Source organism: Apteryx mantelli, chromosome 2 (genome assembly GCF_036417845.1).
Source record: "Apteryx mantelli isolate bAptMan1 chromosome 2, bAptMan1.hap1, whole genome shotgun sequence".
In the NCBI taxonomy this organism is placed as follows: Eukaryota; Metazoa; Chordata; class Aves; order Apterygiformes; family Apterygidae; genus Apteryx; species Apteryx mantelli.
The window spans coordinates 134,054,318-134,076,841 of NC_089979.1; the positions used below are offsets into that span (position 1 = coordinate 134,054,318).

Genomic DNA, 22,524 nt, shown 5'->3' on the forward strand with positions numbered 1-22,524 from the left:
TCCTGGGTCAGGATCAGCTATCAGGTGGATATAGAGGATGGCTAGGAATGTTGTAGCTTTAGTCATCTGATTTTTGTTTGTTACTGCACGTTTGTCAGAGCTCTGTAGTTTCAAATTATTATTCCTTTTGCAGACTATGCCATTTAAGAACTTCCCTTCCTGTATGTCTCCTCTTCTGCCTGACTGCTGGATGTTAACATTCCCTCTGTGCTGATCCAGCTGTGCTCTAAACTTGGTCTATTTAGCAGCTAGAAAGAAACCATAGTTATTTGTGCCACATTGGGAGGCCAAGATACGGGAAAAAGGTGTCAGTGAAAGGTCTGGAGGCTAGTGACCCTCCATGCCCTGGCAAATCTTCAGGGGCTGGCCAGTATAGAAAAGATGGGTTGAAGTCTTTTGTTGTTCCTAGTATGATGAAGCCTCAAACCTGTTATTTATATTGCAGAGAATTATTACTCTTGCAGTAATAGGATTTATCCTCTTTGATGTCAAAGACAAACTTTCTTCTATAAGTACTTTCCTTCTCTATGTCTTAGATTTTAAAAACACATCCTCTCAAGAAAATGCTTAGTGGAAATATTTTAAATGAGTGCAGAGCCCAAAATCCCTGTAAGCTGTTTTCAGTTCCTTAAATTCAGACATTCTATCTGTTTTTTAGAGGTGCTGAACTGGTTGAAAATTTCTCAGTAATTTCTCTGCATAACTCGGGGCAGAAACTTGATCCCTTCCCCTGTTGCTGAGCACCATCAGCAACCAGAAATTGGCAGTTCTGGGATGGGGATTCTCTTGAGGACACATTTATTTGGTCAGCTTGACTGACTCTAGCCAAATGGCAAGGACCCCTGACTGGCTAGAGCAGGGGTCTAGAGTGTGACTTCCTAAGTAGAGAATGCATATAGGAGAAGACCTTTGACTTTTTGCAAATAGAAATTCTTGTACTCCAACCTACTCTGATGCAGAGCACTTTGACTCTGCCTTAAATATCATGGAGATTTCATCTTGATTTCAGTGAGAATTGTAGTTTTCCTCATTATCATTGCAAATCAGGCCACTTTTCATGGTTCATGGCTACTCATACAAAGGCCTTGAACCAAAAGGACTGACCAGATAGGTCATATTGAGGTGCTAGGTGAAGGATGCTGGGTAAGAAAGTGGGCTGAAGACCTTTCAGGTTCGAGCTAAAAATGTGTCCTGCACGCTGATCTTGGCCAGAGAGTACCACTATTTTGTAGTCTGCTTTGCTGTTTTATTATTCCAGTGCAACTGTCATTTCTGGTGCAGGATGTTCCCTGTTGTATGAATTGAACAATTATTCATTAATGTACATTTCCAGCTCCTTCCTGCTTGCATTATTCAAATTTTAGTTGAAGTTGGATTTCTTTTGGGAACATTGTCACTGAAGAATTATTTTCTGGAGGCTTTATCTGTCAGATTGTGAGGGTGCTTTTTGCTTTTAGCATATATTGAAGGAATAAAATTTTAAATAATTGTGCAGCCTCTAGGGAGTGTTACCTTAAAGGAAAAAGAGGCTTTTGCAGTTTCAAAATTCTCTGTGCTTGATGCCAATAATAAACTGCTAAAACACAGTCTGAAAAGGAAATAGATGTGATGAGATGATTGCTAAAGTTACTGACCAAGTTAAATAAACCCATATATTCTTTTTCACGAGGCAGAGAGAAGCAATTCTAAAAACTCTCTCTTGGAGTGAATATTTGTCTTTTCTCAAATAAAGATATAAGCTGGTTTTCCATACCATTAGAAGCATGGTATTTCTTGTAATCTAATACTTTGTATTCATTTTTACATCTATCAGTTTTTCTGATAGTCTGTATATTCTTATGGATTCTGTATATACATATGGATAGAGAAATTCTTACTTTCTTAATTCATGAGATTCCCTGCTTTTGATGAAATCAGAAGAACCTACCTGCTTGTGCCCCGGCAGGCCATGCTGGGCAACCCAGGTGCATCCTTACCAGATTGGCTCTGCCTCCTCCGCGGCTCGGGGAAGGTCTTGCACATGCGCAGCCTCCCGGGTCCATCAGTGGGTCTCTGGGCAGCATCACAGATCCACCCTCCAGAGGCAGCTGGGAGATCTGTGTAAATGGTAGCTGCTCTGGGGACTTCCTTCAGCAGGTCTTCTAGAAATGAGCAGGCCCCTATTCCATTAAATAAGCATGGCAGTGTCTTGACTTGCCGTATGCATTTTTAACAGATTTGTACTTGTTTGTTTCTTGGCAGTGGCTTCGGACCTACACTGATCTTTGTGATACTGGAATCAACCCAGGCATTAAAAATTCTCAGCAGAAGCCCATATAGTAAAGATCAAATCCTGGCATTTGGAGTGTGTAAATAAGCAGTGTGTGTATAACATTTTCTCTAGAAATAGCTTCTCAGAAGCTATTGGAAAGCCTGTTTCCAGTAATACCAGCAACCTCATATTTTGTTTCACTGTATATATTTATATAAAAGTTAGTGTGAACTTATTTATAAGGGAAAAAAAATAATACTACAGTACAGTAAGTTTTATATTTAAAATGGTGTTCTGAGGCCAGAGATGTGCTTGCAGTTCCTGAAGAAATGTTCCCTATCCTGGGCTTTGACCTTGCATTAAACACAGCCTTTCCCATATAATATTGGCTGGGAATCTACGATGGAAAACAAGGCAGGACTGGAGGGTTTTCCCAGCTCATGCTAAACTGAAGGTTAGTGTTAGTATGGTATTCCACAGGTTGAGCCTCTGTAAATGTTGCTGGTTAGAGGAGGTGGAACTGATGCAGCGGCCTCTTGGGCTTATTAAACACTCTATGGTAATCACAGCCAAATTCTGCATGGATAGAAGAGAAGTGAATATTGCATTAGCCTGGGAACAAAAGATCTGTATTCAGAGCTCTGCCATGGACTTCCTTACAACCTTGGGCAGTTGCTTAGGCTTTCATCCAATGCCTTCTGAATTCTTTTCCAGTGACTGCAATGGCATTGTATTGGACGTTTAATCTTTATGGGCTTCTATTTCCTGCTCTGCAAATGGGGGTGTTTACAATAACACCTAACTCCCAGGGCGAACACTAGACTCAGTGGGCATTGGTAAAATGCACTGAGTGCCTTGGACTACTGGAACGTATCCCACAATATTTTTGTAGTTATTGGAAGGGATGTTAACAAGGAACAAGGATTTTTTTCCTTTTGATAATATTGCTTGTTATTTTCTTTTCAGAAGTGTTACACTGTATTCAGCATCTTCTGTCCTGAAATAATTGTTTCACCAACTTCTGAAAACTAACCCCTCTTAAAAGTAAATTGTTTTTAATGTGAATATCCAGGATTGGATGTTCATTCATTTAGTGCCTTTCGGAAAGCCAGGAAAGCTTTTGCTGCAAGCAGACAGCTCTCAGATAACCTTGGATCTTTTATTTGGGCTGTGGGCATCTTGTGAAGCCAGTGTAGGGGCAGGTGCTGCGGCGCTGCCGTGGGCAGCTGAGGTCCCGTTCAGGCAGGGACCAGAGCTGCAGCACCGGTGGCTCCTCGGGCAGCTGCTGGGGAGGCAGCGCAGGTGCTTTGGGAGGTGTGCGGTCTCCACTGCGTGCGACCTGGCTGCTGGCAGGCAGGTCTAGGTTGGGCCCCCTGCATCTTGCTCTGCTCAGCACACTGCCCAGCACACGGACCACTGGCTCTATAGCAGCTAGGCTTGGCCTGGGTTTTGTATCTGCCGTTGAGTACTAGCCGTGCCAGGCCTTGGCTGGCTCTTTTGGAAAGATGTAAGGTGGTATCTGTCCTGGTTCTGTTCCGCAGTGTCCATTCTATCTTATTTTTTCTATTAGTTTTCTATTAGCTTCGGTATCATAATGCCCTCTTCCTCTCTGATGCTGGAGAGATGACTGTAATCATTAGTTCATTAATATTTTCAAAAGTATTTGATGCTTATATGCGGATGAATATTGGGAGTATGAAGTGATAAAAATCTGGAATGGAAATAGCTGTGCTATATGCTGTTCTGGATATATAGATTGCATCTGTAGCTGTGTCTACTGAGCTGCTATTTTTTGGGCTCTAATTAAAAAAAAAACAAACAAACACATTGTCCTGGTACTGAGAGATCAGAACAGATCAGATGTGTGAGAACATAGGCATCTAAAGAGGTCAGTTATTTTAATCTCATTTCAAATTGTAAAGACTAAATAAATCAGTCTTTGTAAGTGAAACTCTGTTCATTTAGTTCTTTTGGCTGTTTATAACACTTAAAATGTTAAATCACATTTTTCTTTGAATAGGAAAGTCAGCCATGAAAATAATTATGATTTCAAATCCAAATTACCACTTTGGTCCGAATGTGCTTGCCCTACAATGAAGGCATGTGTCATCTTATGCTTTCTGACCTTAATTTTTTAATTAGAGGAAGAAATTTTTGGACATGGCATGTAAGAACCAAAATATACCAGCTTCATATTCCAGACATGTTGTGTGCTGTCTCCTTAAACACATCAAAGCATATGAGCAATTAAATAATTTACTCAAAGATAGAAGCTTCTGGTAATACCTGGGATTTATGTTTATCACAACAGCTGCAGTTTTGCATATCTGCTCAGCTTGCTGGCATGCCACACTTCTTGAAAGGAATGAAAAGGAAAGATCTCAGGAGGTTTTTCTTCTTCCCATTTGAATAATCCTATCATACTCGTATCTTTCTTCTAATTATCAATAAACCTTCCAAAGGGTTCACAGTGTTTTAGTGATGGGAAGTAGACTGTTTTAAAGAAAAATACAGTTCTACTCCTTGCTGTCCGCAGCAACTTTTATGTGTTTTTTTTTCATGTGGGTTGGGGTTCTGTGACAGTTTCTAGAAAGGTTCTTCCTACACCTCCCCATTTTTTGCAAAGGCACATAAAATCCCTGTCTTGTGAGTTAGTGTAAGTGTAACCTGATAGTATACTTAGTACTTAGTTTAGTTTGCTAATTTATGGCTTGTTACATATATTCATTTCATTTTCATGTTTTCTTTTAAATATCAAAATTCACATGTCCCATAATGATTTTGATGTTGTCTGCTTTTATATACATGAGCATTCAGTCTATAAAAGGTGTTGCACCACACTTTAGCAAAGCTGGGTAGTGGACAGATGGAAAACTCTTTGCTCTGTTGACGGAGTGTATTTTTAGCAGAGCAAAATGTGCACTCTAATAATATACAACTTAGAGTTAAGAAGGTCCTGCATTCTTCAGTTCTTCATCATATTTTATAGCTGAAGAATTGTCTTCACTGTTTTACATCAATCCAATCAAAAGAGGTCTTGACAGCAAGGGACAAAGGGTGTACTCTATTGTTACTGACACAATTAATTATTGTCATGCTGCAGTCATCTTTTTGATGCAGAATCTCAAAAATCCTTTTACTTTAGTGCCTGTGGCCATATGGTTCTTTGCTTTCCAGGAATCAAAAGATGTTGGAAGAGAATGACAGAAATAATGTTTTTACTTTTTATTTTTAAGGCCTGATCAAAAAATAGAAGATAGAGCAGAAACCAATGCTGAAATTCTTGCTCGCCTCACTTCTGCGGTAAGGTCACTGCATCAAAGTTGGTACTGATCCTATTTCAAATATTACTGTGTTTTGTATCCTATCAAATAAAAGAGCTAACTCTCAGTGGAGCAGGTGTTTGTAATGCAAACTCCATTTTTTGTCTCTGAAAGGAGGAAGCTTTACTGCTGTCTTAGTATGCAGTTCTACAACTATTTAAATAAATAATTTGTAACCCATGCTATCCATGGTCCAGGGAATACCAATTTGGATGATCGCAGTGATTTTTTTTTTTTTTGCCAGCTAGCATACACTCAGTCAAGCAAACATCAGTGTCCACACAAGGCTGGGTAGGGGGCAAAGGGAGAGGAAGGGCCTCAGCAACCCTGGCTTAGGTTGTTGCTAGCTTCTAAGGAGTTGCATCTGGGAAACCTGGGTATCTGGCTTCCCGACTATGTTTAGCCTCAGTAAACTACATCAAAATCAATGACAGCTTATCCTGTCTGTGCTGGAATTTGGTGCATCTTGTTTATCTTGTTGTAAGATCACTGTTCAAAGAGGCAGATGGGACTATGAAGGTTAAACTAGACTGACTTGGTCTAACGTTGATCTAATGACCTAGAGGATGGGATGGAGTGCCTGCTCTACAAGTCTGCAGGTGATACAAAACTGGGAGGAGTGACTGATACACCAGAGGGTTGTGCTGCCATTCAGAGGGACCTCGACAGGCTGGAGAAATGGACAGGGAGGAATCTCATGGAGTTCGACAGAGGGCAATGCAAATTCCTGCCCCTGGGGAAGAATAGCCCCATGCACCAGCACACGCTGGGGGCCAACCAGCTGGAGAGCAGCTTTGCAGAGAAGACCCTCCCTGGGGATCCAGGTGGGCAACATGAGCCAGCAATGCATCCTTATGGCAAAGAAGGCCAACAGCCTCCTGGGCTGTACTAGGCAGAGTGTCTCCAGCAGGTTGAGGGAAGCGATCCTTCCCCTCTACTCAGCACTGGTGAGGCCACATCTGCAGGGCTGTGTCCAGGTCTGGGCTTCCCAGTACGAGAGAGACATGGACCTACAAGAGCAAGTGGAGTGAAGGGCCTCAAAGATGATGGAGGGACTGGAGCATCTCTCATACAAGGAGAAGCTGAGACAGCTGGACCTGTTTAGCCTGGAGAGGAGAAGGCTCAGGGGGGATCTTATCAATGTACATAGATATCTGATGGGAGGGTGTAAAGGAGATCAAGCCAGGCACTTCTCAGTGGTGTCCAGTGACAGGACAAGAGGCAATGGGCACAAACTGAAACACAGGAAATTCTGTCTGAACGTAAGAAAACATTGTTTTATTGTGAGGTGGTTGAGCACTAGAACAGGTTTCCCAGAGGGGTTGTGGAGTCACCGTCCCTGGAGACTTTCAAAACCCATCTGGACACAGGTACCTGCTGTAGGTGACCCTGTTTTGAGCAGGGGGGTTGGCCTGGGTGATCTCCAGAGGTCTCTGCCAACCCCAGCTATTCTGTGGATCTGTGAACATCACCCCCCAAACGATGGAGTAAGCAAAACATGGAATTAGTGCTAGTTCTGTTCTGGGTACATGAGAAGGTACAGAGGTGAAAGTGAACCGAGCAGGATGAAGAAATTGTCATGACAAAGGCATGAGGGTAAGAGCTATTTAAGTAAAATGACTAAAGCACTATTTGGAGCTTGCTGAAAAATGAGAGGAAAAGAGTTTGTGCTAAATTCTGTAAGCCATTTTTATTTTGTGGCTTTGGAAAGATGGTGTTTCTGTATGTTCAACACCTTATGCAAAAATAATTTTAAATGTATGAGGTTATAAAACTTTGTGTTTGTAAACTGTTCTTTATTTTCTATTTTCCCTTTATTCATTCCTTGTTTTTCTACTTGTTTTTCCTGACACTGAAAACAAAAGAAGGGAGAACTCAAAACCTAGACTTGCTCCATTTTTAATTTTATTGAGAGAAATATAGAAAAACATAAAATACTTTCTGCAAAATAGTATATTTTCAAAACCCCACCAACCCACCAGCTTTATAAAACATCGCCAGTATCCCTCTAAAGCTTCCTTCCTCAAAACTAGAACAAGAATTTTTTTTTCATCAGTTAAGAAAAAGGAAGGACTTAACAAATTGACGTGCTGAGTTTAAGGACTGAACCTAACTGTTGCTAAATACACTTGAGTAAAATGCTTATCCTTAAGCATGTGAGTAATTGTCACTGAGTTCATAGTGCTTCACATCTATCTTGCAGGGTCAAACGTTTGAACTACATCATTAGTGACTCCAACAGCAGGGGACATGGACAATTTTTTTTTTTTAAATGAGCCATTTTACAGCTGTAAAGAAAAATTAGTCCGTTGCATTTCCAGATGGTCTGAGACCCATCCATTGTCATGGCCGGGTCAAAAAGACTGATCTTTGCTCCTGTGTTTTCTGCTTTTCCACAAAATTGTAATTGGCCTTTGTTACCACAGAGACATATTCAAGCTCTCTGTAACGATTTTCTAGTCTAACCCTACAGAAAAAAAAACCTAGTCCAGAGCAGAGTCCTTAAAATATTAATACCTGTACATGAACTTCTCTCCCTAAGAAAAGCTGGAATATAATCAGAAAACACTCTCTCCTGCTGTCCAGTACAGTGAGTTTCTGTTACTTTTCTAGCAACCTTTGCTTGCTTTCTGGAAAGAACTGTGCTCAATAATTTTAAGTCAGAATAGCTAATAATACAATATGAAACATGTATATTTTAAGCTGTTTAAATCTCCTCTCTTAATCTTCATGTCCATTATTTTCTGAAAATGTTACTAGTAAACTTACAATCAGTTTGGATATACAGAAGAAAACACAGTATGGGCTGAAAACTTTGCCTTCTCTTTGCAGCCTTCCTTAGGTCTTTGTTTCAGGAAAAGTGGACAATGCATTAGAAAACTCAAGCAACCTTTCTCCTCAGCAGCCCTCTTTCCACCCCCCAAGGAATTAAAGTGCTTTGGATCATTTTAAGTTATTTGTAGTAATTTATGATAACACTAGTATGATGCTGGAAGTGGAGTTGTAAATATGCGATCATTCTGCATAACAATAATAGGGAATTATACACTGTATGTGAATTAGACTTTGCATTGAGGTTCAGGTGTACTCTGGCTGTTTCTGGACCAGAGGCTTCTCTTATAAATCAAACAGAGCTAAGCAGAAGAAAAACAAAAATAGTAAATACAGGCTTGCTAATAAAATGCAGTTTTAGTCATCCTAAGATTTGATATTACTTGTGCTGTGTTTATAAACAGTAATGGTTGCTTCAAATAAGCTTTATTTTAAGTAGGGGACAGATTCATAAAACTACTCAGAGTGGTATGCTCTACCCCTTTTTCTCCATACGGTAGTTTGGGATATAAAATACTAAGAGTTTATGGAGAGTCTTTGTCTAAGGTGTTTGAACCCTCACCCTCCACTGTTCAGCAAAGTGCTGAACTCAGCAGGATGAAGGTTCTCTCTTTTTTTTTTTTTTTTTTTTTCTGACAGCTTTAGAATTTATATTGGAAAGAAGAATCATGAGACCGGGAAACCAAATGGGATGGTCTTAGCCGTGACTGGAAATTTGTTCACACTTTCTTGCGTTTTGGCTTACTGAATATTTATGTATTTTATACAGAACCAAACCACTGTTACTTGAAGAATTCATAGTTCAGATATTCTTCAGATACTTTGAAGAGTGGAGTTTCAAAAATGTTTTCACTTTTTCAAAAGTGAAAAACCTTATCTCCAACCCAGCACTAAATCAGTCAGAGATTAGATTTGACTCTGTCACAAGTTTCTAGAGATCGAGGTTTAAATGCAGTTGGGCAACAGGGGAAAGCAGCCTACTGATACTACCACTGTCTCTTCAACTTAACTCTTTGCTTTCCTTGTAAGGGAAGAAAGCATTCTCAGTCAGGTCAGAAGGATAGTTCTGTGTTCTTTCCTTTTTTGGGGATAAAATTCTCAAATTTGAAAGCCTAAACTGATTGTGAAGATCTAACCCATGTAACAGTGGGGGAATCTGCATGCCTCAGATGTAAATCACTGTTTTAGTGTCTGAAAGTGCAGGAAAAACTGTAAGCCTGAATGCACCTATGGTCTAATTATATCTTTCTGTATCTCTATAAGAGCTTTTGCTGTTGCAAAGGGTAGGACTCACCTCGCCTAAATGTAAGTGGCCATATGGCAGACATCTTCATCTGAGCTGCTTCCCCTAGGTACTCTTCAAAATCAGTGAACAGCAATGGGCACTTTTAAGATGTTGAATGTAGGATCTGTTTTGGATGTTTACTTTAGGGAAAAAGAGTCATATCTTAGGCTCCATTGGTGAGATATTCACTTGCTCTAAAGAGAATATAGAGCGCCTGGCGCAGACATAGGCATTTGTGCAAGTTTGGTAAATTCCTCCCTCCACGTTTTTTTCTTTACTGTAGTCTGACTTTCTTTGTAGGCCTTTCTCTTATTACTTCTTCTCTATGTTTGTTTGTTCCCAGGTGTAGTTTCTTTTTTGCAGTTACACTTCTTAAATTCCCTGCACAATTTGTGATTTCTTAATGATTCGGCCAGTCTAGAACAAATTAGTTAGAGAAATGCACACTTGGTCTTAAACGACAGTGATGGAGATAATAGTGATAGCTGCCATGAATGATACCAAGTTAGTAGGGCAGTAGGAAACAACCGCAGAGGTTTTTTTCTCATCTTAATTGGTACATAATATATGGAATAAATATCTTTTAAGAGCAGAGCCTGGTACAAAAGATGAGAAATTTACTTGATGGGGTCTCACTTTTTATTTACACTCTATTCCATGATGGAAGAAGCAGAATCTGTCAAAATAACTGAATGTAGCCTATCGAATCCTGTGCTCATATCCTCCGGTACAGCGAGGCACTGACAATGCTGCCAAACTTAATTTTGTAAAGGGAACTGACATGCAAGTAGTGTAAAGTGCCATTTGAAATGTGTTTGCAGTGGATAATCTTTTTAGTCATGAATTCTTAAGAAAATGTAATGATCACTTCTGGATTTAAGGAAGCGTTCCAAGGCTGCCGTGCATTCTGTATGGGGGTCTCAAAAAGTAGCTTCATGGTCAATATCTTGTTGCATTGTCTGCTAAAACCAGAGCACTGTGGAATGGCTATGAGTTTCCACTGCAAAGCTCTTATATCACCTTGCGAGGGAACAGAAGAAGAGAATATCATGATGTTTATGCAGTATATCTGGGAAATACAGTTTCCTAGTCCTTTGGGAAGTCACCCAGTACTGCCATTGTTTGAGGCCTGTAAAACTGTCATTACTTGAGATATAAAAATGTGAATTAAACTGATTTTTTTTTTCCTCAGAACTCTGCTGTTTAGAGCTTCCTGTAACAGGAGTTTACTTTGAGATTCTGTAAGGATTGCCACTTTGTCCATAGATCTGCAGTCATGTTTGGCACATTAACATCTAGAATACTATTTCATAAAGGACTATTCCAGGCAAAAAAAAGAGAGGGGAAAAAAGTAGAGGTGGTATGTGTTGCCTACTAGAGGCAAAACTATGCCTTCTATGATAAAATGACCAGATTCATGGACTACAGGAGAGCAGTAGATGTCATTTACCTTTACTTTAGCAAGGCTTTCTATACCATCTCCTGCAATATTCTTGTATTGAAGTTAGATCCTGACAGTCTGGATGGGTGCACAACCAGGTGGGTAAAAAACTGGTTGAACTGTCAGGCTCAGAGGACAGTGGTTAATAGGCCCTATTGTACCTGGAGGCCAGTTACAAGTGGAGTACCGCAGGGTCTGTCCTGGAGCCTCTCCTGTTTAACGTCCTTATCAGTGACCTGGAGGAGGTGACTATGCTGCTTGCTCCTCACGTTTCCAGATGAGACAGAGTTGAGGAGTGCAGTCCATATGCCAGAGGGTAGAATAACCCAGATGGGTGGGAGAAATGGGCCAATGGGAACCTCATGAAATTTAGCAAGGACAAATGCTGGCTGGGATGGACTAATGCAATGATCCAGGCTGGAGACTGCCTGGCTGGGGAGCACATCTGCAGAAAAGGATCTGGGGGTGCTGATGGACACAAGCTGAGCATAAGCCAGCAGTGTGCCATGGCAGCAAAGAAAGCCAACAGCATTGTATTAACCGGGCTATATTAACAGGGCTATATTAATAGGAGTGTAGCTAGTAAATGGTGGAAGGGATTGTCCCCCTTTACATGGCATTTGTTAGACAACATCTAGAATCCTGCACCCAGTTTTGGGCCTCTGGTATAAGAAAGACATTGATAAACTGGAGCAAGTCCAGTGGAGGGCCATAAAGATGGTTGAGGATTGGAGCACTTGCCCAGTGAGGAGAGGCTGAGGGAGCTGAGCTTGTTCAGCCTGCAGAAGAGGTAGTTTTGGGGGGACCTAACAGCAGCCTGGCAGTGCCTATGGGGAACTTACGAGGAGCTGGAGCCAGGCTCTTCACAGTTGTGCATGATGGGGGGTGAGAGGCAACAGACATAAGTTGAAACAAGGGAGATTCAGGCTGGATATTAGGAAAAACTTTCTCACTGTGAGGACATGCTAGCAGCAGGACAGGAAGTCCAGAGAGGTTGTGTCCAGTCTTCGTCTTTGGAGGTTTTCAAGACCAGGTTGGAGAAAGCCCTGAGCAACCTGGTCTGCTTTCATAGCTGACCCTGCTTTGAGCAGAATGTTGGCTAGAAACATCTTGAGGTTCCTTCCCACCTGAATTATCATATGATCTTATGGAAACAGAACCCCAGTTCCCCAGTTTTCACGTTTGTGTGACCTTTAATTGTAGAAAAATATTTTGTGGAAAATCTCCACCTCTATCCTATGAAGTTGGGAAGAATCACCATGTAAATATGCCATTTGTATTTAATTAAGCAAAAATATAGGTGGGCAGCACTGTATATGCATACTCTTGCTGTTTCATATCCCAGTAAGAAGACTGAGTAAGATGTGTTAGCATACTAACGCACTCTAAATGGTCTCTTTTAGCCTGTCATAATCTTTCTGTAAATACAGTACGGTAAGCTGGCCTTTAAACTACATCAGTTTTGACATTTGCATTGTTACCAAAAATGGGATACTACTCAGATAGTGTTCGCTTTGTAGTGGCAAATTATATGTATTAACCAATTTTTTTATATTTATTATCTCAATTTATTATGGTAGGCATAGCTCTTCTTTGAATGTATATTTTACTTTGAGTTCAGATTATTATCTGCAATGTGATGTGCAACTATCGATTTTGTCAAACAGGCAGTAACTGAAACCCTATTAGGAAGAAGCATGATAATGTGTAGCATGTGTGCAGTGAGGAATGAATGTTGTACACAGACTTCCATCTGTGTAATGGTGCATAGGAATTGCCCATACAGCAGAGATGTCAAGTGCATTTATGCTAAAATAGACAAAAGCATATAGATTATGAAATTTAGGGGCACCAGGCAAATCCAGGAGGATGTTCAGCAGTATCAGTTCTTTGTGATTTGAATGAATCCTATGAGAGGAGCTCAGACAGAGAGGATGAAACCCTTTGATGAAGGAACATTTGCTTAATATTAAGACCAGAGAAACATTTTTTTTCTCCTGTTTTAATTCAGGAGTTTAGCTCAGATTAAATAATATGCCATCTGCATTCCAGGCATACAACAAAAAAATGAGGTATTTTACATAACATAAACAAAATACAGAAAAACAGCCTTATTGTTGTCTGTGATGCTAGCACTGTCTTTCAGACTTAAAGCAGTCTAGTGAAATGCCACATTATTAGCAAAAAAATGATACTGTAAATATAATCCTAGAATGCCACAAATGCTGATTTTTCTCCAGTTTCTGAGAATATAGTCTCATACCCTTCTCCCAGTTTTCTCTACACACATAGAGAGATTTGCATTTTTTCAATTCTATTTGATTTGGTTGATTGGTGTGTTTACAACTGTTGCAGATTTTAGTGTCTTGTAAGGCTAATCTTGAGAGAATATATTTATTAAATACTAAAAGATGAAGGTGAGACATCACTGTGCTGTTTCTTACTGTCAGTAGCCTGTGAGAATAGACCAGGATGGGGGCATGGACGTAAATACCTCCTCTTTAGTGCTTGAATCTTGAGAGGGGTCTGAGCAATTTAGCCAAGAAAAGTATTGGTGTTCCTACCCAGAAACAACCTGGATTTCTTTCAAAATCCCACTCTAACTCTGGGTAGCTTGTATGTATTACTGCTAGGGTGTACTGATCCCTGCAAGTAATCCTGTAAATTGTTTTATCAAAAAAGAACCCTTCTTTCCCATAGTACTTGCAGTTTATGCTTATATTAGGCATGATTAACAGCTCTCGAGACATGGGAACAAGTGTGCAGGAAGGAAGGAAGGAAGTGAAGGTAATGCTGCCAGCTTGCACAATTGTGCTGGGAACAGGACGACGTTTAGGAAACCTTTGGCACTGCCTTCTTATTTCGCTGCTCAGGGTAGCAGAAAACACTGTCCCTGTCAGTGGGGCAGCGCCAAGGAGTGGAAAAGATCCTTGTGCTTTGCAAGGACAGCAAAAATGCTCCCTTGCCCTTTTCCACAGGGAAAGACCTAAGTAGAGGGAGGATGTATTTATGAAGCCTGTGGTTGATCTCCATCTGCCACAGGTAGAGTGTGCTGCGGGGTGGCTGCTGGACAGCCCATCCATGGGTGCTGGAGGTACCATGGCACAGAGATGTCCCAGGCAATTCTGCCTTCTCTTAACATCCGTTCCAGTCTGTCTCTCTGCTCAGACCAATATAATATTATCTGTTTTACTTTTTAAAGCTTTTCTTTAGAGTCGTGAGAGTGAGATGTTGACAGTCGTTTGTAATTATATTAGTTCAGGGACTCTTCTTGGGCTGGTGCCTTACTCTGATCTGTATCACAAGTCTTGTGATTGATGCTTTTTTAAATTTCACATACTCTCAGAAACTGGATATCAAAACTCCCGCTCCAGACTAGCCTTGAGCTTTGCATAGGTCTGTTGCTAGCATGCAAGGCAGGAGACTTTGTATAGAGAGATAAGACCACCCCTAGAAGAATAGTTGAAATGTCCCACAGTTTTTTATTGTAATAAAGACAGGCTACTTTGGGAAAATGGGAGCAATTGGGGAAAGTCGGGAGGTGTACAAGAGAGTCTGCGTGGGTGGATGGGGAAGAGGAATGGAAGAACTGTGGTGTATGCAGGAGAGCACCTGGGGTGCCGCAGGGCAAAGGCAGAGTGCTTGCAACAGCTGCAAGGGGATAGCGGTGAGGAAGTATGAAGCATGAAAATAATGCATAAAATAGAATTTTATTGATAGAAAGAGGAGCAGACCTGTGGAGAGAAGTGGATACAGGGCTGAGCTGGCTAAAGAGACTGTGTCTGATAATATAGAGAGTGTAGAGAAAATACAGAGAATGCAGAAATGCAGGCAGAAGGCTGAGGAAGGGAGTTGACTAGCATGGCAGGGTTATTTTATCACAGGCTAGCAAGATAACGTGTAGATCGGATAGCTCCCACTTCTGCATGTTCATCTCAAGTTAAATTTCAGTCCTCAAATGCTCAGCCATGCTCTTAGGAGAAGTTGTTTCCTCCTGAAGGCTCAAAAAAACCACGTGTCAATTATATACATGAACCTCAGCCAAACCTCAGCATGGCAAGCTTGCCTTCTCCTGGAGTTACACAATAAATCCAGCATTAGAGTGTGCTCAGCAGAGGGAAAACAAACATTTGACATGGAAAGGAAGGAGCTTTAAGTGTGTGCTTGCAAAGGAGATATACTGAGCAAATAAATTATAGGTCAGGCTACTGAATTGCTCACTCCCTAAGGAATGCGCAGTATTTACATGAAATTAAAGTTTTAAAAAAATAGTTGTCACAGAATTCCCAAATGAAAAGGAAATAGATTTACTAGAAACAGTAAGTGTAGTTTCAAAACCAAGTATCTGTATAATTCCATATGCAGCTGACTGCTCCAAATGATTGATAGCCTGTTTCTTACCAATGTTGCATTTTTTCTGTTTGACTATATATCAATAACTATAACGATCCTCTCCTTTCCTGATATTTTAGGTACAGAGAGAACTGGCTGCTGTCATTGCCTTGAAAGCAAGGAAGTCAGGTGAGTCAAGCTGAACTTTAGAGAGGTTTTGTAACAGTGCTCCCTTTTGTCATTTATTGAAGTATTTGATTTTTCATTGACATCTTATTAACATTAGGAAGCAAAGAAAGCAGACCTTATTCCTCACTGAGGGCATTGTTTAATGGAGAATCTGTGTATACAGCACAATGCAATTACTGTCAAGATTTGCTTTCCCTAGCTTTTCACATCTAATAACCTAGCTGATAAAATCTGAGTGTTACGGTTCCAAATGTGAACTTGGGTCTCTTTCTGGCCAGCATCATTGTTTTCTCTTGGCTTGCACTGTATCAGAGAAGCTTATGTGATTATTTGACTTACATGTAAGACAAATAAGTTGATAATTTTGATGTATTTTCTTTTATGGCCCAGTATTTTATGCTGTCTCCAACGTGTTTTAGCTGCCCAGTCAGGTGCATTGCTATATGCTAAAATAAAAGAAACAGCAAAAAGTTTAATTAATGTAGGTCTGAAATCTTGTGTTCTCTTTTTCTTTATCAACCTCTAATATTTTAGAACAGATGATCACCAGAGGCTCCTTTCAACCTCAACTATTCTGTTGAATAGAAACTGTGTTTATGCAACATTTTCCAAGGCTTAGTCCAAGATGGTGGAATGATCACTTGTAGGAATGAGGATCATCAGAAATTTAATTTCCAACTGCAGGGTGTATTTTTCTGACCTTGGTTTGGCTAACCATAAAGGTACAGTGGGGTGTACCTGTAAGGGTATAAACAGATGTGCCTCAGTATGAATCTCTACCAACCTAAAACTTTGCATTGCCTGTTGTTCCTTTCCTAGGGTTAGGTAAGTCTGAGTGATTTTTTTTTTCCCTTTCTTTCTTTCTTGGTCAATAAGTGCAATTTTTAGTTGAACACATTCAGTAGTTCTGTTTTCAGAAACTTTACTTTTCATGGAGATGTTCATGGGAGAAAAGGAGGAGGTCTCGCTCACTCTTTGCTCATTAGACCAGTGATCAGTATTTTGCCCTAACGTGTTGGAGGCATTTGAATCACTTCCTGAATTTATGGTTTCCATATTGCTCTTGAATTCTCTAAGTCCATAAAGGCCAACTTTATGCTGAGGGTGTTCTTTCCTGAAGACTTGTTTAGTATATCTGGATGACTGTATAGGCAAGGTTGTTATCAGGGCAGTAAAAGGGAAAGGTGAACAGAAATTGAAAAGCTCTGAGAATTTGCATTACAGCAAATGCTGGCGATACAGTGCAAAGACAATAAAACCATGGTTGGCTCAGCTCTGTTGGGGTTTATTAGCAGAGCCACTTGCAGAAAGTGTCTGCACTGCTGCGCTGGTGTGGAAGCAGCAGAGCTGGGTTTGCCTGGCACTGCGCAGGAGCTGACCAAGCCTGCTGGACCAGAGCTGATTCTGCACAGGTTGACTCTCTGGTGTCTTCATCTATAGCACAGTTAGTCTGCAGCCAGAGTAACGCGCCTATGGCAAAGTGAGAGTTGAATGTATTTCTAGAGTGAAACAGAAGCAGAGCTGACTTAAATTACTGGCATGTTCCCAAAGTCATTGAGGTCTTCGGGAGTATTTTCATTGACTTCACTGAACATCTCTTGTGACTTCAACGATTTTGATGGGAATTGAGATCACAGATGATGCACTTCGAGCTGTTTGTCTGAGCTGTTAATAGTACTACTTGATCATATCTCTATCTATCTATCCATCTATCTATCTATCTATATCTGTGGCTTACAAATACAGTACAATAGTTATTATACACACACACACACACCATGAATTCTCAAAATGAAGGCACCAGATGCTATGTGGCTAGCATATGTGCAAATATAAGTATTACAGAAATATGTGGACACAGTTTGATACATGTTCATCTGGAAATAACAGTACTTATAAGTTATATTCACAATTGCCTGTAAATGTAAAGTTACAGAAAGCATATTCAGATCTAAGTGTGAATTCAGACCTAAGCTGCTTCTGTGAGTGTAATAGAGTTGTTTCTGAAACTGCTGTAGTAGTTGATACGTTACCACCCATCAACTACTTGCTCTTAACTGCTATAATGCCAGTCCCACCTGAATTTTAATAGCTGGTCATGTAAATGGCTCTGGTTTCAAAGAAAAACAGGTTATTTTAAGGAATGGTTCAAAGTGACCTTTTGTTTTGCAGTAAAATGGGCTAAGAGTATGGTTCCATGTACCTTTTTTCTTAGTGGCTACACAGGTCTAAGAAATCCCTTTGCCTAATTCTCCCCTTCAGTTGTGTCAGCAGATATTACTACTGCTACTACTAAAATAAAAACTTGATTCCCCCAAAGGGGTTATTTTTAATCTGAATTAGCCCCTCGCTTCCTTTTGGTGAATGGCTACATAAATGGTTGTGTTGGCTGTTGGTGGAGCAGGAATGAGCGGCAGGAGATGAAAGCAGGAAAGGAGGATAGTTCTTGGAGTCACCTTTATACCAAGATAATTGTTTACGCTCATTGAACAGGTAGAAATATTTTAGTTAAAAATCACACCCTTAAAAAAACAAAACTCCCTATAGGAAGTTTGAATTGCCAACCAGCCCTTCCTAATACATTAATGTAAACACTTAAAATAACAGCTTAGATTTGAACAAAAGATATTTCCTTAGTCAGTTTAACTAGTGTACACTTGTTTTTGAAATTTGGATTTCTTTATGCCTCGTGTTGGACTACTGTATGAAAAATGGCTACGTGATCAGGCATAACTGTAAGGTCTAAGTTAACTAAATGTCTTTACTACAGCAGGAGCAGAGTGAATTAGGGTGGTTGATTATGCTTATTTATTTTATTGCTGATGGTTAAGTTCACAGCATAACAGTTACAGTTAGCAATGAAGCTATGGTACGCCATGCCTGGTGAAATGAAGCATATGTCAGAGAAAATACTTCTGGAGCTGAAAGCCACGGTATCTTTCTGAGATACTGTTCTTCCAGCCTTGTCCAAGGCTGTGTAAAATTCCAGGAAATAAACCAACAAAGGTCAGACAAAGCATTTATTTTGGCATAAAAGCAGCGGAACACGGCTTTTGGGCCAGCTGCTGTGATGTGCTTCCAGGCTGGTGTGAACGGCGTGGGCGCCTGGCACATATGCCCCGGAGTTAATGAGAGTGGTGAGTGCGGGCTGCAGGCAAGGTTCCTAACCTGAGCAGGGTTTGAATGTAAGGGGTAATCTCTTCATTAACTGAAAGCTTTCCTAGAGATCAGAAGCCTTCAAAAACAAAGCTGTTGTGCAGAAGTTCCTGTAACGTTTTAGTGGTTCGTTGGTTTTTTTAAATTACAGTATTTCAGCATATTTTCTCTAGATATCTGGTTAGCACTGCCAGTAAGAGCGAAAATGAGTATTTTTTGCGTGATTTAAGGACTCTGAAATTTGTTTCTGAATTACTTTAATTTCTGGATCTACCTCCGCCTTTAAGAGACACATTGCAGTGATTTAATTGTACTAGAAAAACTGGCTGATTAAAACTTTAACGTTATTTGTCTAGGACAGTAATAGTAATCACTGGGTTACACTGCATGAAAATTGCTATACAAGCTCACAAACACTACAGCTTCCGTTGCAAGAGGTGAATAAGGTCAAAGTATTAAGGTCTGCTATGCTTGGAGAGGGGAAACATTGCCTTTGGTTACCTGGGTGAATTAGTTTATCTTTTTAAATGAAGCTTGGGTACTTAGTAGTCAAAGAGGTTCAGTATATGAAAAGTAGTAATTACAGCTATTTCATTTCTTGGACCAGAATGGCTGTTTCAGTTCAGAGATTTATACATTGCCTGTATCTAATGACAAAATGCTTTGAAAACCACAGTATAGAGACATGACCCTAATGTGGGTAGGGCAGAGTATCAAATTCTTGCTAGTACAGGACCTGACTTGATGGAGAATGTCAGAAAATAAAAATTCTATAGGGTGTGGAGGAGAATGCTTTTCTTCAAGAGGTGTTCTTTCATTTTTACTGCGTGTGCAAAGAAGAATATGAGAGGAATATTAAACTGACAGATGGCTGAAGGAAAAATGCAATACCTGAAAAATGAGTAAATTCTTTCTACACTGTGGAGAAAACCTCCATTTTCATGTTTCAAGTGTATGCTGCACACATACCACTCTGATCAGCAAGGTAAAAACAGGTAGATAGGTACCTGAGAGCCCTTCTGCAGAGGGAACTCAACATTGTTAGTTTCTCTGAAAATAAAATAAAACTAAAAATGTAAAAAACAGTAAAATTAATGCCTGGAATCCTGAAGCTTTGATAGACCTCAGTAACACTGTTGACTGGAAAGCACAATTATATTTCATTAAAATAAAGCCCTCATGATAACACTGGACTAAGAGAGGAAAATGAGCTTGTGCACTTCTCTGTGGCATATAAAAATGCATTAAAATTGTTCTTGTTTAATCTTAGAAATAAATAAAATTGTGTCTTCCTTGGATTGGTGAAAGCTCTTGGGGAGGCAAGTAAATGGAGCAGAATATAACTTTGGTTTTAGTTGTAGACTCCTGGCTTTAGAATTGTTCTGTTTATTTATACCTTGCTGGTTTCTGATTGCTGCCACAAATACGCGAGTTGCTTTGTACCCGTTACAGAGATGCATCCTCTTCTGAAGGTTTACAAGCGCTGGCATGTATTGCAATTGCCTGTCAGGGCTCATGTCATGTTTCCCCTGAGTTACAGGTGGTAGCTAAAACGAGGATAAAATCCAGCAGACGACCCGAGGCTGGAGGCACAGCTCCACAGGTTCACCTGGACCGATCAGGGTCTGTCAGGTTGCCGCTCTTAGCTACTGTGAATCCTGCCCGTGAGCGAGGAGTGCTGCTTTTCTGTCTGTGAACCTGGTAGTGCCCCATGGCGTTATCCAGCAAATCCCTTGAACTTTATATCTAAAGGAATGTATATGACTTTATACACATAAAGGAGCGTTTGCAAGAGCGTGACCCTGGTCCTTGTGTTTCTGAGTGCCATGGCCAATTCAGATGTTACTGATGGCCTCGCCAAAGGAGAGCGAGGACACAGTAGCGGCAAGGTACCAAGGGGGGGACTGCGGTGTCTCCCAGGTGTTGCAGGAGCCACGGCAGGGGTGGGGGTGCTGCTCCCTTCCCCAGGGAAGGGCTGGGCTGCCACAAAAGCCCTGGCTCTTGGGTATGTTTATGCTCTCTCTTAAGAATGTGGTTCAGGTTTCCATAATATATTTAGGTACTTTTTTGTTATACTTTTCTTAAATTGACAAGTTGTATTGATTTTTTAAAAAAGCAGGTCATTTACACTTTATTCATAGTAATATGACTTTTGCAATGCACTAACTTTACACTACAGGTCTTCTGGGTCACCTCTCCCCTATCCTGGCTCCTATCTGTGCATATCCACCCTTCCTCCCTCCCCTTTCCTTTAGTATTGTTTCTGTCAGGCAGGACTTAACAGGCAGCGAGTATTTTTATCAGGGGGCAGAAGATGTGATATGAAACAGTCACTGGGGCTTGAGCTTTGCCGACATGAATGAGAAGTAAGCTGTGAACAGTTATTCCTTTTCCAAGCTGCAGTGCCACCTCTAGAGCACTGCTGTCAGAGCTGATTGCGTGGCTGTACTTTAATACACTCCAGGCAATGTCAGCCCGGTAAAAAACATGAGAGTAGCCAGGCTGGGTCAGGGTAAAAGTCCACCCAGATCCCACCCTGCTGTGGGTGGTGAGTTTTGGATGCTTCGAGGAGAGAAACAGCAAGTACACACAATCCTTCTTCTGATGGACACACTCAGCTTATTACCAGTCCGGGGTAGATAGATTTTGCTGTACCCACGCTGTTGTGGTGGGTAGCCCTTGGTGGGCCTTTCTTCCATTAATTTGTCTAATTGCTTTTTGAACCCACTTATATTCCTGGCCTTCATCATATCATGTGGCTGTGAGTCCCAAAATTCATGTGTGTGATATGTGAAGACATATTTTTTCTTGCCTGTTTTAAACACATTCCCTGCTGCTTTCCCTGCTTGGTGATATAACTCTTGGGTTGTGGAAAATGGTGAATAATCAATATCCAGATTCATGATTTTGTAGACCTCTATCACACCCCTGGGAGTTGTCTCTTTTCCAGGCTAAAGTGCAAGTCATTCCTCATACAGAGTCCTTTCCATTAAATCTCATGATCCTTGTCACATCTCCTAGTTCTACTGTGTTATTTTTGAGATGGTGCAGCCAGGAGACCATGCAGTATTCAAAATGTGGAAGCACTCCAGCTTATGCAGATTTTCTGTGTTTTCTGTTTTATAACATTTCAAGTAATTACTAACCCTCCTCCCTTTTTTTAAACTATTTATCTTTTTGATCTGTGCTGAGTGTTGAGCTAATGTTTTGGAAGACTATCTATAGTTATTCTAAACTGTTCTGAACTGTAATTTGGAGCGGGTTGTTGCCTACATATAGTTAGGTCTGATTTATCTTAAGTGCATTATTTTGCACTTATCAGTATTGGACTTTATATAATTTTTCCTTCCAGCTACTCAGTATCATTAGATCCTTCCAGCAGTTCTTCACAGATGTCTTTATATCTGACTATCCTGGGTGGCCTTTGCATCACCAAAATCTTTTGTGTTTGTGTGTAGCTTTAGAGCAGAGCAGATTTAAAAGCTTGCTGTGTCCACAGGAGGTGCTGCTGACCCTGGGAATGCACCCCTAACTGCTCTCCTTGCACTGGCTCTGGTGTGAAAAGTTTATAACTGTGCGAGTTTGGTGTGCTGAACTGTCTCTGGGGCTGAGACATGCTGCAGCTGGCTCAAAGGAGGGGGGGGTGGGTTTGTATCACTGGGCTGACTAGCAAGGATGCAGTCTGATGAGTTAGCTGAGCTGATAAAACCAAAGG

At 40.7% G+C, this 22,524-nt stretch overlaps 1 protein-coding gene across 1 annotated transcript in view; it reads left to right on the top strand.

Moving 5' to 3' along the window:
- Nucleotides 1-22,524, top strand: part of RAPGEF5 (Rap guanine nucleotide exchange factor 5) — a 169,626-nt gene that overhangs the window by 34,478 nt on the left and 112,624 nt on the right. Inside the window, exons 6-7 of the mRNA XM_067291608.1 lie at nucleotides 5,488-5,554; nucleotides 15,605-15,653. Of these exons, the coding sequence (XP_067147709.1) occupies nucleotides 5,488-5,554; nucleotides 15,605-15,653 (116 nt within the window). The remainder of the gene's footprint in view (nucleotides 1-5,487; nucleotides 5,555-15,604; nucleotides 15,654-22,524) is intronic.